General features: G+C 51.6%; 1 protein-coding gene across 2 annotated transcripts in view; it reads right to left on the bottom strand.

Moving 5' to 3' along the window:
* Positions 1–3,976: 3,976 nt before the first annotated feature.
* Positions 3,977–16,958, bottom strand: part of PDGFRB (platelet derived growth factor receptor beta) — a 34,319-nt gene continuing 21,337 nt past the window's right edge. For both annotated transcript variants that reach the window (XM_074915645.1, XM_074915646.1), the window contains exons 13-23: positions 16,801–16,905; positions 16,581–16,691; positions 16,052–16,205; positions 14,483–14,649; positions 14,107–14,225; positions 12,761–12,883; positions 11,237–11,348; positions 10,850–10,949; positions 10,627–10,732; positions 9,887–10,125; positions 3,977–9,285 (exon numbers count right to left, since the gene is read on the bottom strand). In XM_074915645.1, the coding sequence (XP_074771746.1) occupies positions 9,135–9,285; positions 9,887–10,125; positions 10,627–10,732; positions 10,850–10,949; positions 11,237–11,348; positions 12,761–12,883; positions 14,107–14,225; positions 14,483–14,649; positions 16,052–16,205; positions 16,581–16,691; positions 16,801–16,905 (1,487 nt within the window). In that variant the 3' untranslated portion in view covers positions 3,977–9,134. The remainder of the gene's footprint in view (positions 9,286–9,886; positions 10,126–10,626; positions 10,733–10,849; positions 10,950–11,236; positions 11,349–12,760; positions 12,884–14,106; positions 14,226–14,482; positions 14,650–16,051; positions 16,206–16,580; positions 16,692–16,800; positions 16,906–16,958) is intronic.

Here is a 16,958-nt window from a genome sequence, read left to right as displayed (position 1 = left end):
CCCCCACGGCAGAGGTGGGGCCATGCACGCACCCCTCTGTTGGGGCCACCCTCCGGTCTCAGAGGGGCGTTCAGCCCCAGACCACTCCCCGGGGCTGACAGAGGCCACTGCACCATGCCAGGGTTCAGGACAACTCTCATCTGCCCTGTCTGCTGCCACCCAAACCCCCAGGGACAACCACACAGTTGCTCGGGGACACAGAGCCAGGCTAGGCCCTGCTTTAGTGGCAGGGGACTTCATTTTACCTCATGCCCAGTGGCTCTTGCTGGCTTCAGGCCCTGAGGGCCCACACAGGAGCAGGCTGACTCCCCCACAACAGGCCCACAAAGACAATTCAGCCCGGGGCAGTTCCCAGGTGGGAAGAAGCCTGTGAAGATGACAAATTATTTTGTTTTAACCAAGAGCATGATCCCTGGTGCAGAGAGGGGTACTGTGGCCACACAGGGTCACCCCCAAGCCCTACCTCCAGCGCCGTGTAGAGGCAGGGCTGATCCCAGCCAGCTGCAGGCCAGCCTTCACCTCCCTCCTCGGCAGGGAGACATGTTGGGGCCCAGCCTGCAGACCCTTCCCTGTCCCCAGCTAGGCCCCCAGCTCTCCTCCTCTTCCAGGACCCCCAAGCCTGGGGCTCACAGCAACCCTCTCACCATCAGGCAGCCACAGGATTCAAACAAGGACCCCTCCTCCAAAGAAGCCCTTGCTGGTGGGGAGGCTTTTTGAAACTGTTTTCTAATTGACAACCTGGCAGGCACCTGAGGACAGTAATTAGGCACTTCATTAACCCTCACCTGGACCATGCCTTTTCCAAAATAGGGGGCGAGGGTAGGCTTGAAGCAAAACAGGTCTCCTAGGGATGTTTAAGTCAGCAAGATGTTAGCAGGTCAAGTCAGACACAGGGTGCCCCTTTCTGTCTGCTCTATCTCTGGATAACCTCAGACTGAAGCAGAAGTTCATGATAGTTCACGGCAGCTCTGGGGTGGGAAGTTATGGCCACCACCTGACAGCTCTGGGAAGCACAGGGGAGGAAGGGCTCTGCCTTAGCTGCACCCAGCTGCAGCCCCATCAGTGGGGAGGTGACGGACACCAGCTGTGAAACATGGGCAGAAAGAGATGGGCTTTTCCAAAATGTCTGCACAGAGATGGCTGTCGAATCTGCTCTTGCAGTGCAAAGGTGCCAGGCAGAGGAGTGTGCCTCATGGCTCTACAAACTGGAGGGGAATCGACTTCTCCAAAGGAGATAATTAGCAAGGTACCAGCAAGAGAAGGCCTTGAGGCCAAGACATGAGAGCATAGCTGACTGTGCTGGAGATGACTAAGAGTCATGGGAGCATGGAGACATCTCTTGTTTTGGCCAGAAGGATGGCTGGAGAGCATGACGGAGTCCAGAGAAAAGGAAAGGCAGCTTTTGGCCAGAGAAGATTTCCTCTCAGCAGTTTTTCCTGGCAGGATGCTAGGAAGAAGAACACAAAGTAGAGGCTGTGTTGTACACTGGGGGGCTCCTGCCCAGTGCTGGGGGGCTGTTGAGTGGCTGGGCCACAGGAGACATCTGCCTGATTATTCTTTCCTCCTTTTGAGCCAAAGGGGCTTTTAAAAGGATGTTTGTTTCCCTTCTTCTTCTTTTTAAGGTTTAATTTTCATTTTTTTTCCAGGAACAAATGCCAGCTCAGAGAGAACTGACTCACCAGTGTGAAAAATTATTAAACCAGAAAGCTTTAATACAAAGAAGGGAAACAATCTCTCAGCCTCCCTTCTCTTTGAGGAGACCCCTTGCAGAGCATCTTTCGTGGCAGTGGTCCACATGTGACAAGTCACAGCCTGTACACACAGGTCCCCAAGCTGGGCTGGGCTGGGCATACCTGGGGATGCTCAGTGGGACAATCTGTCTGTTGGAGCTCCTCCCTCATTGGTGGCCATCTTTTCCTGCCTGTAGACTGCACCCCAACTCCTGTGGCCACAAGCAGCAGCTCAGTCACAGGAGAGCTGCTGGAGCTCATATGCCAAGCAGCTCTGAGCAAGTGGCAGGGATGCTCTCAGAGGACCTTCAGCCTTACTTTGAGTGACTTGAAGCCCGAGGATGTCTGTGGAGGCCCCGATGGCCAGGAAGGTGTGCTGGGAGATGGCATGAGACTTGCTCAGTGCCTGTCTGGCCACAGACTGGCTGTGGAGGGGAGAGTGGAGGCTGCTGTGAGCCCTGGTTGGGGGCATTGGGAGCTCAGACTGGTTTCCCAGCCTGAGAGCAGGACTAGGCCATTCCAGCCTTACAGGACCCCTGCACTGAGTACAGCTGGCCACGGTGTCATGCCTGACTGAGCTGCCCTGCAGCAGTCTGCGGACACATAGGAAACCCCCATGTCCTGAGTGAGTTGTTGGTACCCAAACAGCTAAAAACCCTGGTTGCAGCAGGCCAGGGTTTATCTCTGCAGTCTTGAGTTTCTCTGTTTCTCTGAGCTCTCCCAGGAAGTGCCTGTCTCATCACTGGAGAGGAGACTTGTTTTGGGGTGGGGAAAATGCCCTGCTGGGACTCCCCATGTCTGTCTGCTCATTCCCAGCCCCATGACCCCTCCTCAGTGCATCCCAACATGCGAAAGACCTGCCAGGCAGGGATCGGGCAGTGGAAGCCAGCTGGGCTCAGGGCTGAGGTCTACCAATTCCCCCTCCCTGCTTCCCCCCAAGCCTTTGCTGCAGCCTCTCTGGAGACGAGGTGATTTTTTTCCCCTGCTGATTCAGCTCTTGGAGAAAAATGCCCTGTCTGCCTGTGGTGGCTGAGCCATGCCAGGTGACTCAGAGCATATCTAGGGAGAAGCAGCCTGAGCTGGTCAGGGAGCCTGCAAACCTCCTCTCTGGCAAACTGAGCAAAGACAAGAGCCCAGGACAGTCTGTGCTGGAAAGGGGAGCCTTGCTGGTTCTTGGACCTGTCTCCTTCTGCAGCTGGTGCCTTGGGCCTTTGGGTACACAAGGGCTGAGGGAGTCACCAGTGCTGCCAGCAGGGACTTGCACTGGGGCTGCATCATGCAGCTGAAAACCAGGATCAACATCGATATACTTGAACCTCAGTTCAAAATCCCCTCTTCACAGCAACCCCAGGCTTTCCAAGCATGTGGCTCAGAGCTGGCTGTTAACAGCACCATACAGCAGCCTGGGGTCATTTTGGGGAAGAGAAGTTTCACTAGATCCAGAGAGATGAGACGACTTTGGGCTGGACTCAGGAGGTGCTTGTCTCCCCTGGAGCCCAGCACTTCTGGAGAGGTGACTGGGGAAAGGTGAGGGGAGCAAGAAGAAAGCAGGGGGACATGTGGACCCGACGGAGTGGCAGTGTGGCGAGCCAGTATTTTGGGGTTGCATCTTTAAGGTGTATTAGTGAATTCCTCATCCCAAAGGGAGGGAAAGGGAACCCAGCTCAGAGGAGAGCCGGACGTGGGGAGCCCCATGCACTGCAGTGTGGCTGTGCTGCTGCCCTGCCCCATTGCTACCTCTAGTCTCTCCCATCACCCTGAGCTGTTAAACTATGTGAAAAAATCAACAGTCCTGTGGTTCTCCCATCTTCTTCAGCCCAGCACTGTTCAGTCTGGCATCTCCCGCATCCCTACCCCAATCTGAGCACAGACCCAGCAATGGGACCTAGTTTAGGGCTGCTGGCCCAAACCTCAGGCATTGGGGATACACATAAGAATTGTTCCCAGTGTCCTTCCCTCTACCCATCTCCTCCCAGTGCAACACAACCCACAAGCTGGCCAGTTACCAGAGAGATGGGGCAGATCCTGCCCTGTTCACAGCCGCTTCTCCTTACCATGTCTCAGCTCAGCTGTTGCCTTGCTGTGCTTCTCTGTGCCTGGCTCCCAGCTTGGCTTTCACTAAGTATTGGGGTCATGCACAGCGTATTAACATGCTTAGCCTTCACCCACAACATGGTTAAGCTGTATTCCCAGCCCCATCTGAGTGGGAGCAACCAAAATCAGGCAAACAAAGGAAGAGATGGAACTTTGCAAAAAGAAAAACACCTTTATTTTTAAACTCTCTTTAAAAATGTATTTGTAAAAGTTTACAACATAAAAATAATATCTCACGGCTATAGATGTGACATAGTACAAATCCTACAAATACATCTGTAAACCTAGGAAAATGTTAATTCTTTGGTACCTTAGTCTGAACTCTGTTCTTTCCTTTGCCCTCAGGTTTCAGACAGACAGCATAGAGGCAGGTGCTGCTTCTTTTCAGAGTAACAGCATGATGCCAGCAAGCCAGCACAGTAGGAGCGGGAGAGGGCAGAGGGCACACTTTGGGCAAGCTTTGCAGTTCTGGTGCAATCCATGAAGGAGGAAAGGACAGGAAAGATGGGATGCTGAAGGCCTCCCAGCACGAGGGGGCTTCCCTGCCTCCTCCCACCCCTGCAAGAGCCATCTCTTCAAAGTGCCGCTGCAGCTACACTGCTACAGTTCCCCTGCCTTTGCCAAAGTCAACTGGATCCATCTTGCCATGTCCCAGAGACTTCAGTCCTCTGGATGAAACCTGGGAATTATGCTGGGATCCCAGCAACTGACGTGCTGGCCCATGAAAACTGCTTTTTTAACAATACCTGGCCTGCCCTTGGCAAGTCCTGCAGACAACATGGTACCTTCACCATTAGTCAGCACTGGATGCTCAGCATCCAGGCAGGCTGGGATCTGCTGCAGGAAGGACCTGTGCATGGCCCAGGAGCTGCCTCATGCCCAGTGAGGACCTGCAGCTGCCCTGGCTGCTCTCTGCCTGTGCAACACCCAGGGCAAAGGCTGCCAAAGGGCAACCTTCATGTTCTCCAAGTGGGAGCGCAGCCAGGCTGTGTCCGGGCTCCCTGGGGCTGGCTCGGCAGCCCACTGCTCTCCTGTCTGTGTGGGAGATCCTGTGGTTTGTATTATGAACTGGCCACACCGATCCTGGGACACTGAGCCTGACCAGAGCTCTTCCTCACGCCTGTGCATTGGAGCATGGGGTTTGCCTCCTTAACACATTAGCTGACATCTCATTTTAGAAAAAGCCCCCAAAAAGAGACTTCTGTGAAATCCCCTTCTGCAGATCTGCACAGCTTTACACAGGCAGACCTTGGGTTTCCCCACAGCCAAAACCTAACCCCACTGCCCAGTACCCTGTATGTGTGGTGCTGTCTCTCCCCCAGCCCAGAGCCCTGACTAGAAAGAAGAGGAAGAGCCGTTTCTCACTTCTGGCTGACTTCCTCCTGGCTGCACATCTGCAGTGCTCTTGTGCCTTCCATCCCCATGGGACTCCACCACAGTCCTCTTGGCAGGTGAACAGAGACAATTTAGTTAAAAGTAAAGTCCGCTGTGCTCTAAATTTCTTAACACGACACAAACAAACACTAAACGTGACACTCTTGCTTAAAAAAATAATAACACGCTCAAATCGAGGACAAAAGGATTAAAACTGGTGCACACATCAGTCTGAGAAGCAATCTTAAATGTGGAAAGAGACACCAGAGTGTCACATTTTTTTCTGGGATACAGTTAGGTATGTATGAAATAGTGACTGGCAGTAGGATTATGCATATACTGGTGCTGATAACGATGTAACAGCTGTAGAGTAAAATATAATCTACAAATAAAAGATATTGCACTAGAGGTGGGCCCAAGCTGTGGCATATGTCCCTTTTTGGGGACCTCAGTTTGGGTCCACCTCTAAACACAAGAACACACCCAAACAAAAATACTGAGCATTGAAACTAAGAACCCAGAGGGACTGGTTCCCTTCAGAGTCTCACCAGACAAATTACATCTACAGAACTGATAGGCCCAGAACAGCCAACCATTTCTCCTGCCCCTCACCCGATGGGCCATGCAGGGGCTGGAATGTTGGCAGCAGAGAGAGAGGGAGCGGGAGGCTGGAGCTGGCTCCTCAAGCAGAAAGAGCTTGTCTTGGGGGCTGCTGTAAGCCTCAGCCCTGCCAAGCCCTCTTTTTGAGGAGAGTTGCAGGGATGCTTAGCAAAACATGTTGGTTTTGCCCAGCTGCCAGCCTGTCCCAGGCTGAGAAGATCTTCTTGCTGCAGCGAGTGTGCATGCCATTGCTAAATGGTGATGGGAATAGTTGAGTAAGGACAGGAAAGTACCACAAAGTGCAAGACTTGGCCCTTGCAGTCACAGGGCCAAAGACAAATATTTGGTCATATCTCTGGAGTGGAGAATGGTACCATTTTGCAAAGAGTCTGGCGTAGCTGCTTGAAGAAGCAAGAGTGAGGTGGGGTTAGCACCCTGTCAGTAGCCAGAACAGGTTTTGATGCAAAGAATAGTTGCAGTAAATCTACAAAAGGGACAAAATGCAGTAGGCATCCAAGTGTACCTGAGTTTCCCCAGCAGAAAGAAGAAATAGATCTCCTCTTTCTGGACTGTGGAAACTATTTGATAGTGGGAAATTAGTAATTTAATTATTACTTAATTTGTACAAGATGGAGTTTAGTATGGGATTTGTGAAGTAAATAAGCAAATGGCCAAAGGGAGGGTGAGAAGGGGTTAATTGATGGGGAAATCTTTGGGCTGGACAGAGGTAGTAAAAGTAGCTCTCTAGGGTTGCTCCTGATGCTAGAAGTATTTCATATTTTTATTAGTCAGTCCAGCCCAAAAATAACAGTTTGTTAATAAAATGTACTGATGACCCAATGTCTGGAACAGCGGGGAGTATCTTGGTTACAAATGCTGGAAGAGTAGAAAGACATAGGTGCTTAGACTGGTCAGAGGATGACTCCAAACTGCCAGTATGTTGTGGCTGGGAAAAGGCCAACATTATCCAAAGCTACACCAGGCAAGTAAAATCCAGTGCAGACTAGAACTATTAATGCCCTACGCAAGGTCTACATTTGACCTCACCTGGAGTACTGGGTACTTCTGGTCACCTTTGATAGAGAAGGACAAATTGAAAATGGAGCTGGTGCAGACAGGGGCTATTAGGATGATCTGATGTGCCATCCTATGGGCTCAAGTTGCAGTGACACAAATCCTACCAAGCACCTTACATGTTAGAAAAATAAAGTGGTCTGACCCCAAAGATCTCATAAGTTACTGTTTCTCCGCGGTTAGGATTATTTAATGAACTGTGGCCACAGAAGATGGCTCCTTCGTTACAAGCAGGAGGAACAGAGCATGGAAAAACAGTTGTCATTCACAGTGAGTTTCCTATGGATGGTGGGGAATCTGACCACATGGGCTGAAAATATACTCCACTGGCTGCCAATAAAAGTGCTATTTCTTATGTTCACATTTTACCAAGGACATCAGCCCACAAAACACCTACTCCTCTTTTAGCTGCATAAATGGCAGCATTGCAACGATAGACAACTTAAAACAGAAGCTGTTTTGCTGGGGATTTCTGGAAGAAGTTTCATATTTTGAAAAAAAAAAATTCTCAGTGGATCTGAGGTGGCAGAAGTCCAGCAAGATGCTACTTGAATTTCTGAATTTGTACACCTGCCTGTGCAGATTTTGTGGGATGCACAGAGAGATGTGCATGAGTAGGGCAATGAAGGGGTTAATGGGAGTGGGGGGCATGCAGCGAACAGTGCTACTTTCAGAAAAAAACCCCTGCTAGTTTCTATGGGGTCAGACCTGTAGTTTTTGGGGTCCAGCTTTCATCTCTGCAGAGGTGGGGCTCACAACTGATTTCAAAACCCTGGTGTTCCTCCTGATTTGAGTCTCCTCATTCAAGTGCCAGCTGAGAGCACAAGAAGTCCCAGGCCTGCCTGTGAGAAGTGAGGAAGGAGGTGAGAAGCAGGAGGAAGGTCTCTGTCCTTTTATTATTCTTTAAAATACTTTCCAAGAGAGAGGAATCATCTCTGATTCCTCTTGCTCTGCTTGACTCCCCATGACACTTCATCCACAGCCCTGGCAGGCTGCATGTGGCGATACCTGACCCCCAGAAAGTGGCAGGGTGTGAGATACACTTCAGCTGTGACCAAACAGCTTCCCAGTCCCTCTCCCTCTCTTTCTTTTGAGATGTCCCTGGGTCGGTGTTCTGGCATCCTTATTGCTCCCCATAGTCTTGCTATGACTCAGGAGGGACCGGTGAGACCTCCCATCCTGAGAAAGGGTGTTTGGGTGAACAGTCTATCAAAAGGGAGCCCTTGCTTCCCAAAGATAAGGCACAAAGACTTTGCAGCTGGCAGGGTTATATGATTTCCCAGCAGATGAGCTAGGCTTAGTGGCAGTAGATTAATGAATAGCCATATTACTTCCTTATACTGGCCCTGGCTAGTGGATTAATATATTTGTTCCCTTTAAATCTTCAGTGAAGGATAATTAGCTTAGTGTCCACACAGGCGACACGAACAACACTGAACTGCCCTCTTTGTTACTACAACAGAGTCACTGTGAGAGCATTTTGAGTTCCTGGCATGCCCTTGGGGCTCCTGGTGCCATGCTGGGCACAACAGGGTTCAGGGTCTAGATGGGTGCAGAGCTGTGCCCCAGAGCCATGGGTACCTGTAGTGCTTGTGACGCTCTATCCACCGTAGAAGAGCTGTCAAGAAAGGAAAATGGTGATTCAGTATCTCTGAGACACTGGCTGGTCTCTCCAGGACTTGGCTGTGCTTGGAAGAAAATCTACCCAATGTACTCTTGATCTCCAGCAGCTGAAGGTTGGTGTTTCAGGTTCTCTACACTGCAGCAATGGACTCCAAGCAAATCATCCATCCCAGTGGCATTTCACAGAACCACGGTGTGTCTGGTGCTGAGACCATCAGAGAAGTGCTGGTGCAGAGGAGATGAAACTCATTGCCATGGAGGAGGAAGAGGCTGGAGTATCATCCTAGCAATGCAGAAAGTGGTATCTCTTGTGGAGATCCAACCCACGTCTTCCACTTGAAAGAAGATGTTGGTCTGTGAGATGTCTCCCTCCTGCAGTGGTTTGATCACTGAGGAGGATGTGGCAGTGATCTGGAAGGTTTCTGGCACTAAGCCACCTCTTTGTAAGGGGGAAGGGAATGGCAATGCAGAAAAGTCTTTAATTCCTCACCCAGTGCTGGGAGACGGGAGGGAAGGAGGGATGCTGGGACAGGTGGGGATGTCCCAGTGTACAAGCGCAAAGCATGGCTCTCTGTGACATCTGGGTCAGCCCCTCAGCTGGCCTCTCCGTAGGGAGATGTAGAGTCAGCCCGGCTCTGACTACAGGAAACTCTCTTCCACCTCTTGGTGTCCCGTGGTTGGCTCCTGGCAGCCTGGCTGTGGGTCAGATTCCTGCTCCTCATCCTGCCGGAGGCCCAGAGGGCTGTCACAGGATATTGTAGATGATGTGTTTGCCTCATTCAGCACAGAGCTGAAGGGAGACAAGAGGGAGAGAAAAATGAATGCCTTGTCCCAAGTCCACCAATTGCCAATAAAAGTGCTATTTCTTGTGTTCACATTTTACCAAGGACATCGGCTGACAAAACACCTACTTCTCTTTTAGCTGCACAAAAAAGAGGCAGAGGATTCCCAACAGCTGAGAAGCATGTCATGCTCCCAGCAGCCCCACTCTATCTGAGCAGCTTTCCACAGGGGAACAGACAATATCAGTTGGTTCTATTCAGCTGCCAAACACAGCTTACATGTGGTTGGGTTCTGCAGACCATGGGCCCCTGTGTGCCCTCCTCTTTGTGAGCGGGGCCCCTTGTCCCCAGCTGTGCTGGCTGAGGTACAGGGATGTGACATGGCACCCTATCTTAGCTCATGTCCCAGCTCCTCTGGTTCATCTGCATCCCTGCAGGCTCATGCAAGGTCACAGCACCTCAGAGCAGGGTGACACCGTCCTTCTTCTCTCCTGGTAAACCCTCCCCTGGCCTATCCCTCAGCAGAGCATCCCCATCTCCTCTCGAGGCCCCTGCTTTCAGATTTGGGCAGTGAGGAGAAGGAACAACATTCAGAAGCAATGTTTTTACCTGGCCCGACTGATGGAGGCCTCCTGAGGGAGATCGCAGATTGTCTCAGGCTTGGGGTCGGGAAGAGGAATGATATAATCATTCTCACCCCCGTTCTGGTGCACGGCTGTGTAGAGGATGCTTCCAGTGGGGGAGCTGGCAGTGAGCCTGGCGTTGTTCATCCCAGGGATTGTGGGTCTTGTGCGGACAACAGCAGGGTGGTCACTCTTCATGAACTCTTCATCCACCTGCTGGTACCTCTGCTCTCACGGCATGTTACCAAAGAAACGGGAAGGTCTTATGAGTGGGGAAAATGCACTTGTGATGTATTTGCTTTCCCTGTTTGCTAGACTTTTTCTAGAGGGGCTGGCATCTTCTAGCTGGGTTCAGCTACCTTGACTCCACTGAAGACAGACCATTAACATTTCCTACGGGACAGATCAGGAGCACAACTCCACAGCTCCAAAATACCAAACAGTTGGAGGCAGGTTTTGATTTCCTGCCAGTTCTGATTTCCACAGTTGCTGAGACACCAGCTGCCTGTCTGGCGATGCCAGTTGTCTCAGCAAAGTCCCCAGGATGCCCAAACCACCTTCACTGGCTGTTCAAACTAATGCAGCCTTAGGCACAGCAAAATCTTCTGGCACATCAGCACTAAACACTGGTCTCCAAACCCTGATTGAGGGCCCTAACCAAGGCAGCATCCTCCACAGAGCACCAATCCTCTCTTGTCCCTCCAGCACAGGGTCCTTTAAACATACCTTTCTGTAGCAATCCACCAAGAGGTTTCCCATAAGCACCACCAGTTGTGAGAAGGATGGTCTGATCTCAAACTTCTCCTCCCAGCACTTCTGCATGATATCGTAGCTAACAAGAGGGAAGAGAGAGCACTCCGGTGAGTTAGCAGATGGGGAAAAGAGGCAGAAATGCGTCTGTAGTTTTTGTAGCGCAGGCCCAGGGCAAATGCATATGGACAGCACTTACATTTCATCAGAGGCGTGGGTGGGTTTGGACATTCGATAGCCACGTTTGATGGCGTTGTAGAACTGTTCGTTCATAGGCAGCTCAGGGTATGGAGTCCCCCCTGGGTGTAACGGGAGAGCAGGAAATCAGGCTGGTGGATTGCCTGCCACCACCATGCCAACATGCATTTCACACCAAGATTTCCTTTTTTCTTTACCTTTACTGTTCTATTTCACTTCCCAGTCACAACGTCAGCATGAGGAAGAAGGAGACAGGGAATGAAGTGCTAATCTGACTGGTAAGGTTGGGACTTGGGAATTAGAAATGGATTTCTATTGTTTTGGGGAAGGGATTCTACTAACATGTTATCAGACTCACAGACACCACCATGATCTCCAGGGCACTTACCTAGAGTGAATATCTCCCAGAGAAGAATCCCAAAGGACCACACATCGCTCAGGGTGGTGTAGAGGTTGTTGAAGATGCTCTCTGGAGCCATCCACTTAAGGGGCAAGAATGTCTAAAGGGAAAAAATGGAACGAGAAGAGAGTCAGCCACATCTACATCACCTGTTGCAACAGGAGAGAACCTGACACCCAATTTACAAGGAGAGAAGACCCTTTGGAGCCGCCTGTCAGCCCAACACATCTGCTGATATCTCCTGTTGGCCACTTCTTAGAGGGACCATTTTCCACTCTCCTTGTGCAGGATGAACCCAGCAGGCAGGAGGAAACGGCGGGTGTGCTATATCTGTTTCCATCACTGTCTACTTTGATGAGCTGTCACGGTGTGCTTTCTCTGTTCCCTAGTTCTTGGGGTGTCCACTGACTTGCACAACAAGGCCACTGCACTACTGAAGGGAGTACAGGCCTAATCGGACTTTGGAAACCCGATAGCAGGCTGGAGAGGGCTATGGGATGACCAGAAAAAGGCTGAAGGACACATCCACCTTTTTCCTGCTCTTACTCAGAGCAATACGTCAAAAGGAGCATCACTTGACCAGCTTGTATGCAGCACTGGCTGTGCTGTTCCTGGAATTCGCTTACACAATTAATACCAAAATAATCTCCAGGAAGGATTGCAAAGGAGCCCAGTTTCATTTCCTGTTTTGGAAGGAAAGGCAGCTATGCCAAGGCTGGACTTAGAAAACCCCAGCCCTGCTGCAGGAAGGTCTCCCTGCCCAGGCTCTGAGTGCCTGTCTGTCATCCCATGCAAATGGGAGAAAGGCCACAAGAGAAGTTAAGAAGGTCATAGGGTAGATAAAGATTAGGGTTTAAGGGGCCTGGCTCCACTCTCAGCTCCCCCAGCCTGAGTTTCTCTGGGAATTACATGGCCTACTTTGCTTGGGGTTGCTTGTTCCCAAATGACCCAGAGCTGTTGTTGAAGTCACAGGGGAGGTTCTGGGGAAGCTCAGTTACATCCTTATCCTCTCCTGCCTCGAAAGATTGGAGATGTCTTTCTGGAAAGTAGCTGCTCTCAGGAAAACACTTCCTCTTACCCTGTGGTCTAGTGGTTAGAGAATAAGTCTGTGAACCTCATCCCAGAGTGGCCAGTGACTCAGTGCAGCACTGTTAAGCTGCCTAACCTTGCACTCCTCCTGTCTGCAGCTCAGGACCGCACTCAGTGTGGTGCAGAGCAGGGATGCAGCACTGCTGCCAGTGATGGGCTGCACAGGGGACAATCCTTAGTTTTGCAGCTGCTGCCCAGGTTCTTCTGTAAGAGCCTGGAGATATGGCCATGCAATTCTGCTCCTCCACATGCAGAGGACATCAGGTGCAGGATGGTTGGCTGTTGACACCATCTCCTGGGAGTCCTGCCTTGTCACCACCACTGGGCACAATGACGGACCAGTCACTCACAGGGGGAGCATGTAGGGGGTGTCAGGCCCAGTTACCCAGGAAGAAGGGGGCTTGCATGGCTCTTGGTACTCACACTGCCTTTGGAGATATAGTTGGAATCCCTCATGATGTCCCTTGCCAGGCCAAAGTCACAGATCTTCACGAGCTTCCCCTCACAGATGAGGACGTTCCTGGCAGCCAGGTCACGATGAACACACTGTAGGGGGGAAGCAGGGCACTGTCACTGCAAGGGGCCCCCAGGCAGCCTGAGGAAGCAGCCCAGCTCCAGCACTAGCCCATTTTTGGGGCTGCAGGGACAGGAGTCACCTCACATCATTTGAGGCATCTTCTCCACCTCTAGGGACAACCATGACTCAAAGCTACCTGCAGAGCTACCGTATTTTTGGTGCTTGCCTGGACTGTTACTCCCGTGACAGAAACAGGCATACAAATCTGGCAAGGGCAATTTGAACAACCCAGCAGAGGGGGGATTGCCAGGGCCTGAGCAAAAAAGGAGGATGATGGGCTGGCAAGGAGGGGTATCTCCATCCCCGTTTGGACAATCTAGCTCAGCAGTCTGAAGATATCAGTTACACCAGCCTAGCTCGTGCCTCCTGGTTTGCCACTGTGTTGGATGTTTTCCATATGAACAGCCCCAAGGTTTGCTCAAGACTCTGCCAGACACTACTATTAAGCATGGTGATACTACACCACTGTAACGTGGGACTGTGGGAAGCTGCAGGAAGCTGGGACCTCCTCTTCTGTGCTCCGTGCAGGACCACTAACCATGCGCTTCTGGGGATCAGACTGGATGGCTGGAGTCAGAGAGCCAGGAATTTCTCTCTGCATGGCATTGATGTCATGCCTACCCCCCTTCTCTTAGCCCTGCCATGTGTGATGTTTCACAAGGTCCAACTATGTTACTGCCTGCCCTGGGCTAAACCAGACCTTAGGAAATCCCAGACCTTAGTCCTCTTATGTGGCTTAATTTCCACTAAACAAGCACTTCTGATGAGGCCTGGGGGGCTCAGAGCATGTGGTGCAATAGGGGTGTCTGAGGAGAGTAGTAGCTCTGCTGCAAGAGTGCCTTGTGCCTTAGCACAGGAAGGTTGTTACTGTTTGGTCGTCCCAGTAAATAGGGATGATAAAACACCACAGCTGTGCTGCACACAGCTTGGAAGGAGGTCAGAGTCAGGGAATTTGAGGTCTGAAGCTCAATCTAAGCCAGGGTTAGCTGTCACGTGCAAATATAGTCATGCTGATCCCCAGGGCTATGTTTCCAAAGAGAAGTGGTCAGCAGCTCTTCAATTGCACAGCCACTTCTCCCATGAGGAGGTTGGCACGGACAAAGGGACAGTGAGTGGAAGCTGACCACAGGACACAGCAGAGCATTGTTGATCTCCACTGCTGCAGGCTCTACAGACCAGCTGGCATACGCACATTTTTGGAAGCCAAGAATTCCATCCCATTGGCCACCTGGAAGCTGAATCCCACCAAGTCCATGTAGCTGAGGAGTGGAGACTCATTTATCAGCGTCACCCGGTCTGTCCTTTCAGGAGCTGGAGGGCAAGCAGAGATGGATGTTGGCATTACTCAGCACACTCGTGGGCTGCCCACCAGTGGAAGGACCCACTGGGGATTGCTCTGCCTCCAGCAACAAAGTGACAAAGCCAGGAGCTCCCATCGTGAGGACATCTGCCACCACCGCTGGACTTGTCCCAGAGGTCACCTTTGCAATACGGACCATCCATCTCTGCAACAAAGGCATCCAGCACCTGAAGGGCACCTCTCCCTCCCGCCGTGTCTGAGCTGTTACCTGATGGGGAATAGCTGTCCAGCTCGTACGGGGTGCCGTAGTTAGAAGACTCAATGTCAGCATACTTGACTTCACCCTTCATGTCAGACATGGGCACATAATCCAGGGAATCATCCTTGCTCATGTCCATGTAGCCCCCATCGCTCTCAACAGACAAGGAAAGATGACTATGGGGGGACAGAAAGAGGCTGTTCAGATCCAGAGGAGAGGAGGAGATGCAGAGCATTGGGACAATGATTTGTGGGACTGCAATTCCTAAACCCTCAGCCTCAGCACTGAAAAAATTCCACACAGCAGGGAAAGAAGCCGTGCATCACGCATGCAGAGAAGCGCAAACAGCACTGGAGACCTCCTTCAACCATCTAACAGCTCAGGTGTCCTCAGCCTAACTTTAAACAGCCCTGCCATATTCCTCTGCAGGTGTCCAGGTGTTCTTGCCCGCAGGCTGAAACTTCTCATGCTCACCTTGCCTGGAAGAGCACTAGCTTGGCTCAGCACTCAAGCTTGGCACTGGGGAGGGCAGGAAGGGGAGCCGGGGCTGCGTAGCTCCACAGGCACCCACAGGGCAGGAGAGCATGAGACTCAAACCAGTGTTGGCAGGCAAAACCCTCCACCTTGGCTGTGCACATTCCCAGGCTGGCCAGGACTGGCCTGGAGAAGGCTGAACTGGGTGAGCAGGGCACAACGCTCTGTCCACAGTTAAATTTTCTCAGTTTGGATCAGCAAACATCTGCACCTTTGAGCACCCATCCCTTGAGTGAGCAACAAATGCATCTGGGAAGCAGCACCTTGAGGCCTTTCACATGCTGGTGCTGGGCAAGGGAAACCTGCTGCATGGCCAGAGCTGTGGGACACGTCCCCATTGGCTTGTGAGACTGCACTTAGTGCTTAGGAGGATCCCAGCTGCCTTCAAGCAGAAAGTGCAGGGGGCAGCTGTGCTGATGTACTAACACTGCTCTATTTTACTATTGTTTTGGCATGCTGGAAGGAAATGCTGCTTTCTAACTTCCCATGGGACCATTTCTCTGCGCTGATATGCCTGCATCTCTTACAGCTGACAACCAGACAAAGGACCATTTCCCTTTTCTTGTAGCACCTCTTGTGCAACTGTACTCCTTCTAGCACTTCTCCCTTAGGCTGAGTAGCAAAGCAACCTGTCCTGAAAATACAGAGCTGAGGTCTCTGAGTGTTAAGACATGCTGGGAAGTCCTTAATCTCTGTACTCAATGTGTAGCTATGGTTATGCCAATAAAGTTAAGGATGACAGGGAATATTCCCAACTGGCATGGAGCAGCTGGCTTGTGTGCTAGCAAACTCAGACTCCAGGACACACAGATTGCCTCTGCTAACTCCCCGTCTGCCAGGAGCTGTTTGGAGGTGGTTGGTTGGCACATGGGCTGGTCTCACAAGGTAACAGAGCAGCCAGCTCTGTCCCAGCACTGGGCCAGTGTTTATTTTACTGTGCTGGAGGAAATATATGTATTCTTCCTGGCAGCACCAGTCTCCCTCATTGATGGGGGCTAGGATGGGGTAGGCACTGGGAGAAGGTGAGTGCTGCTGTCCAGGTACCTCTGCACGTGGTCCTCCTTGGCAGTGTTCCCGTACACCTCTGCCTCTCGCCGCGCCTTCTCACCGAAGGACTGCAGAAAGGTGTGTTTGTTGCGGTGCAGGTAGTCCACCAGGTCCCCATAGCGGCAGTACTCAGTGATGATATAGATGGGCCCTGGAGGGAGAGACCACACATGTCATCCCTGCCTTGGCCCTGCTCTCTCCCTGGGGAAGAGAATCTCATCCCACAGGGACAATACCAGATTGCAGGACATCTCGGCAGGGCCAGAGGGAAAGCCATCTTTCTGGGAACAAGCATTTTTGGAATTTGAAATTTGTGTTTGGGGAGGGAGGTGGGGATTAACAGAACATGCCTTCTCAGTTTCAGTCAGGTTGGAAAGGAAGGCTTTCAGAGCCCCACAAGACTTTCCTAGGAGAAGGGTGAATCATTCTGAACCAGAAAACAGAAATTGTTCTCTCTGAGGACAGTTCTCCTCAGCACAGCCCAGGGCTGCAGGTAGAGAAGACAAGGCACATGGGGCTCAGCTACCTCCTTTGGTGCAGGCCCCCAGCAAGTTGACGATGTTGAGGTGAGGTCCCAGGTGGCTCATGATCTTCAGCTCGGACATGAGGGCTTGCTTCTCACTGCTCCGGGCGGTGGCTGTTGGGGTGAACCAGTGTGAACAACAGGGCAAGGAAGGGAGTGCATGGGCACTCTTTGACCTTGCAGTTTTTGGATGGGAGAAAGGGATGGTGTTGGGGCAACTCACATTTGAGCATTTTGACTGCCACTTTCATGGTGGATTGGGAATGGCTCAGGCCATGGGCTGTTGCCTCCACCACGCGTCCAAAGGCACCAGAGCCAAGAGTGCGTCCTGCAAAGAAACAGCGGAGTGACAAAGTTGGCAATGATCCTCGAGGAGAGGTG

The sequence above is a fragment of the Athene noctua genome, chromosome 12 (genome assembly GCF_965140245.1).
Source record: "Athene noctua chromosome 12, bAthNoc1.hap1.1, whole genome shotgun sequence".
Lineage (NCBI taxonomy): Eukaryota > Metazoa > Chordata > Aves > Strigiformes > Strigidae > Athene > Athene noctua.
This window is presented reverse-complemented; position numbering and strand designations above follow the sequence as displayed.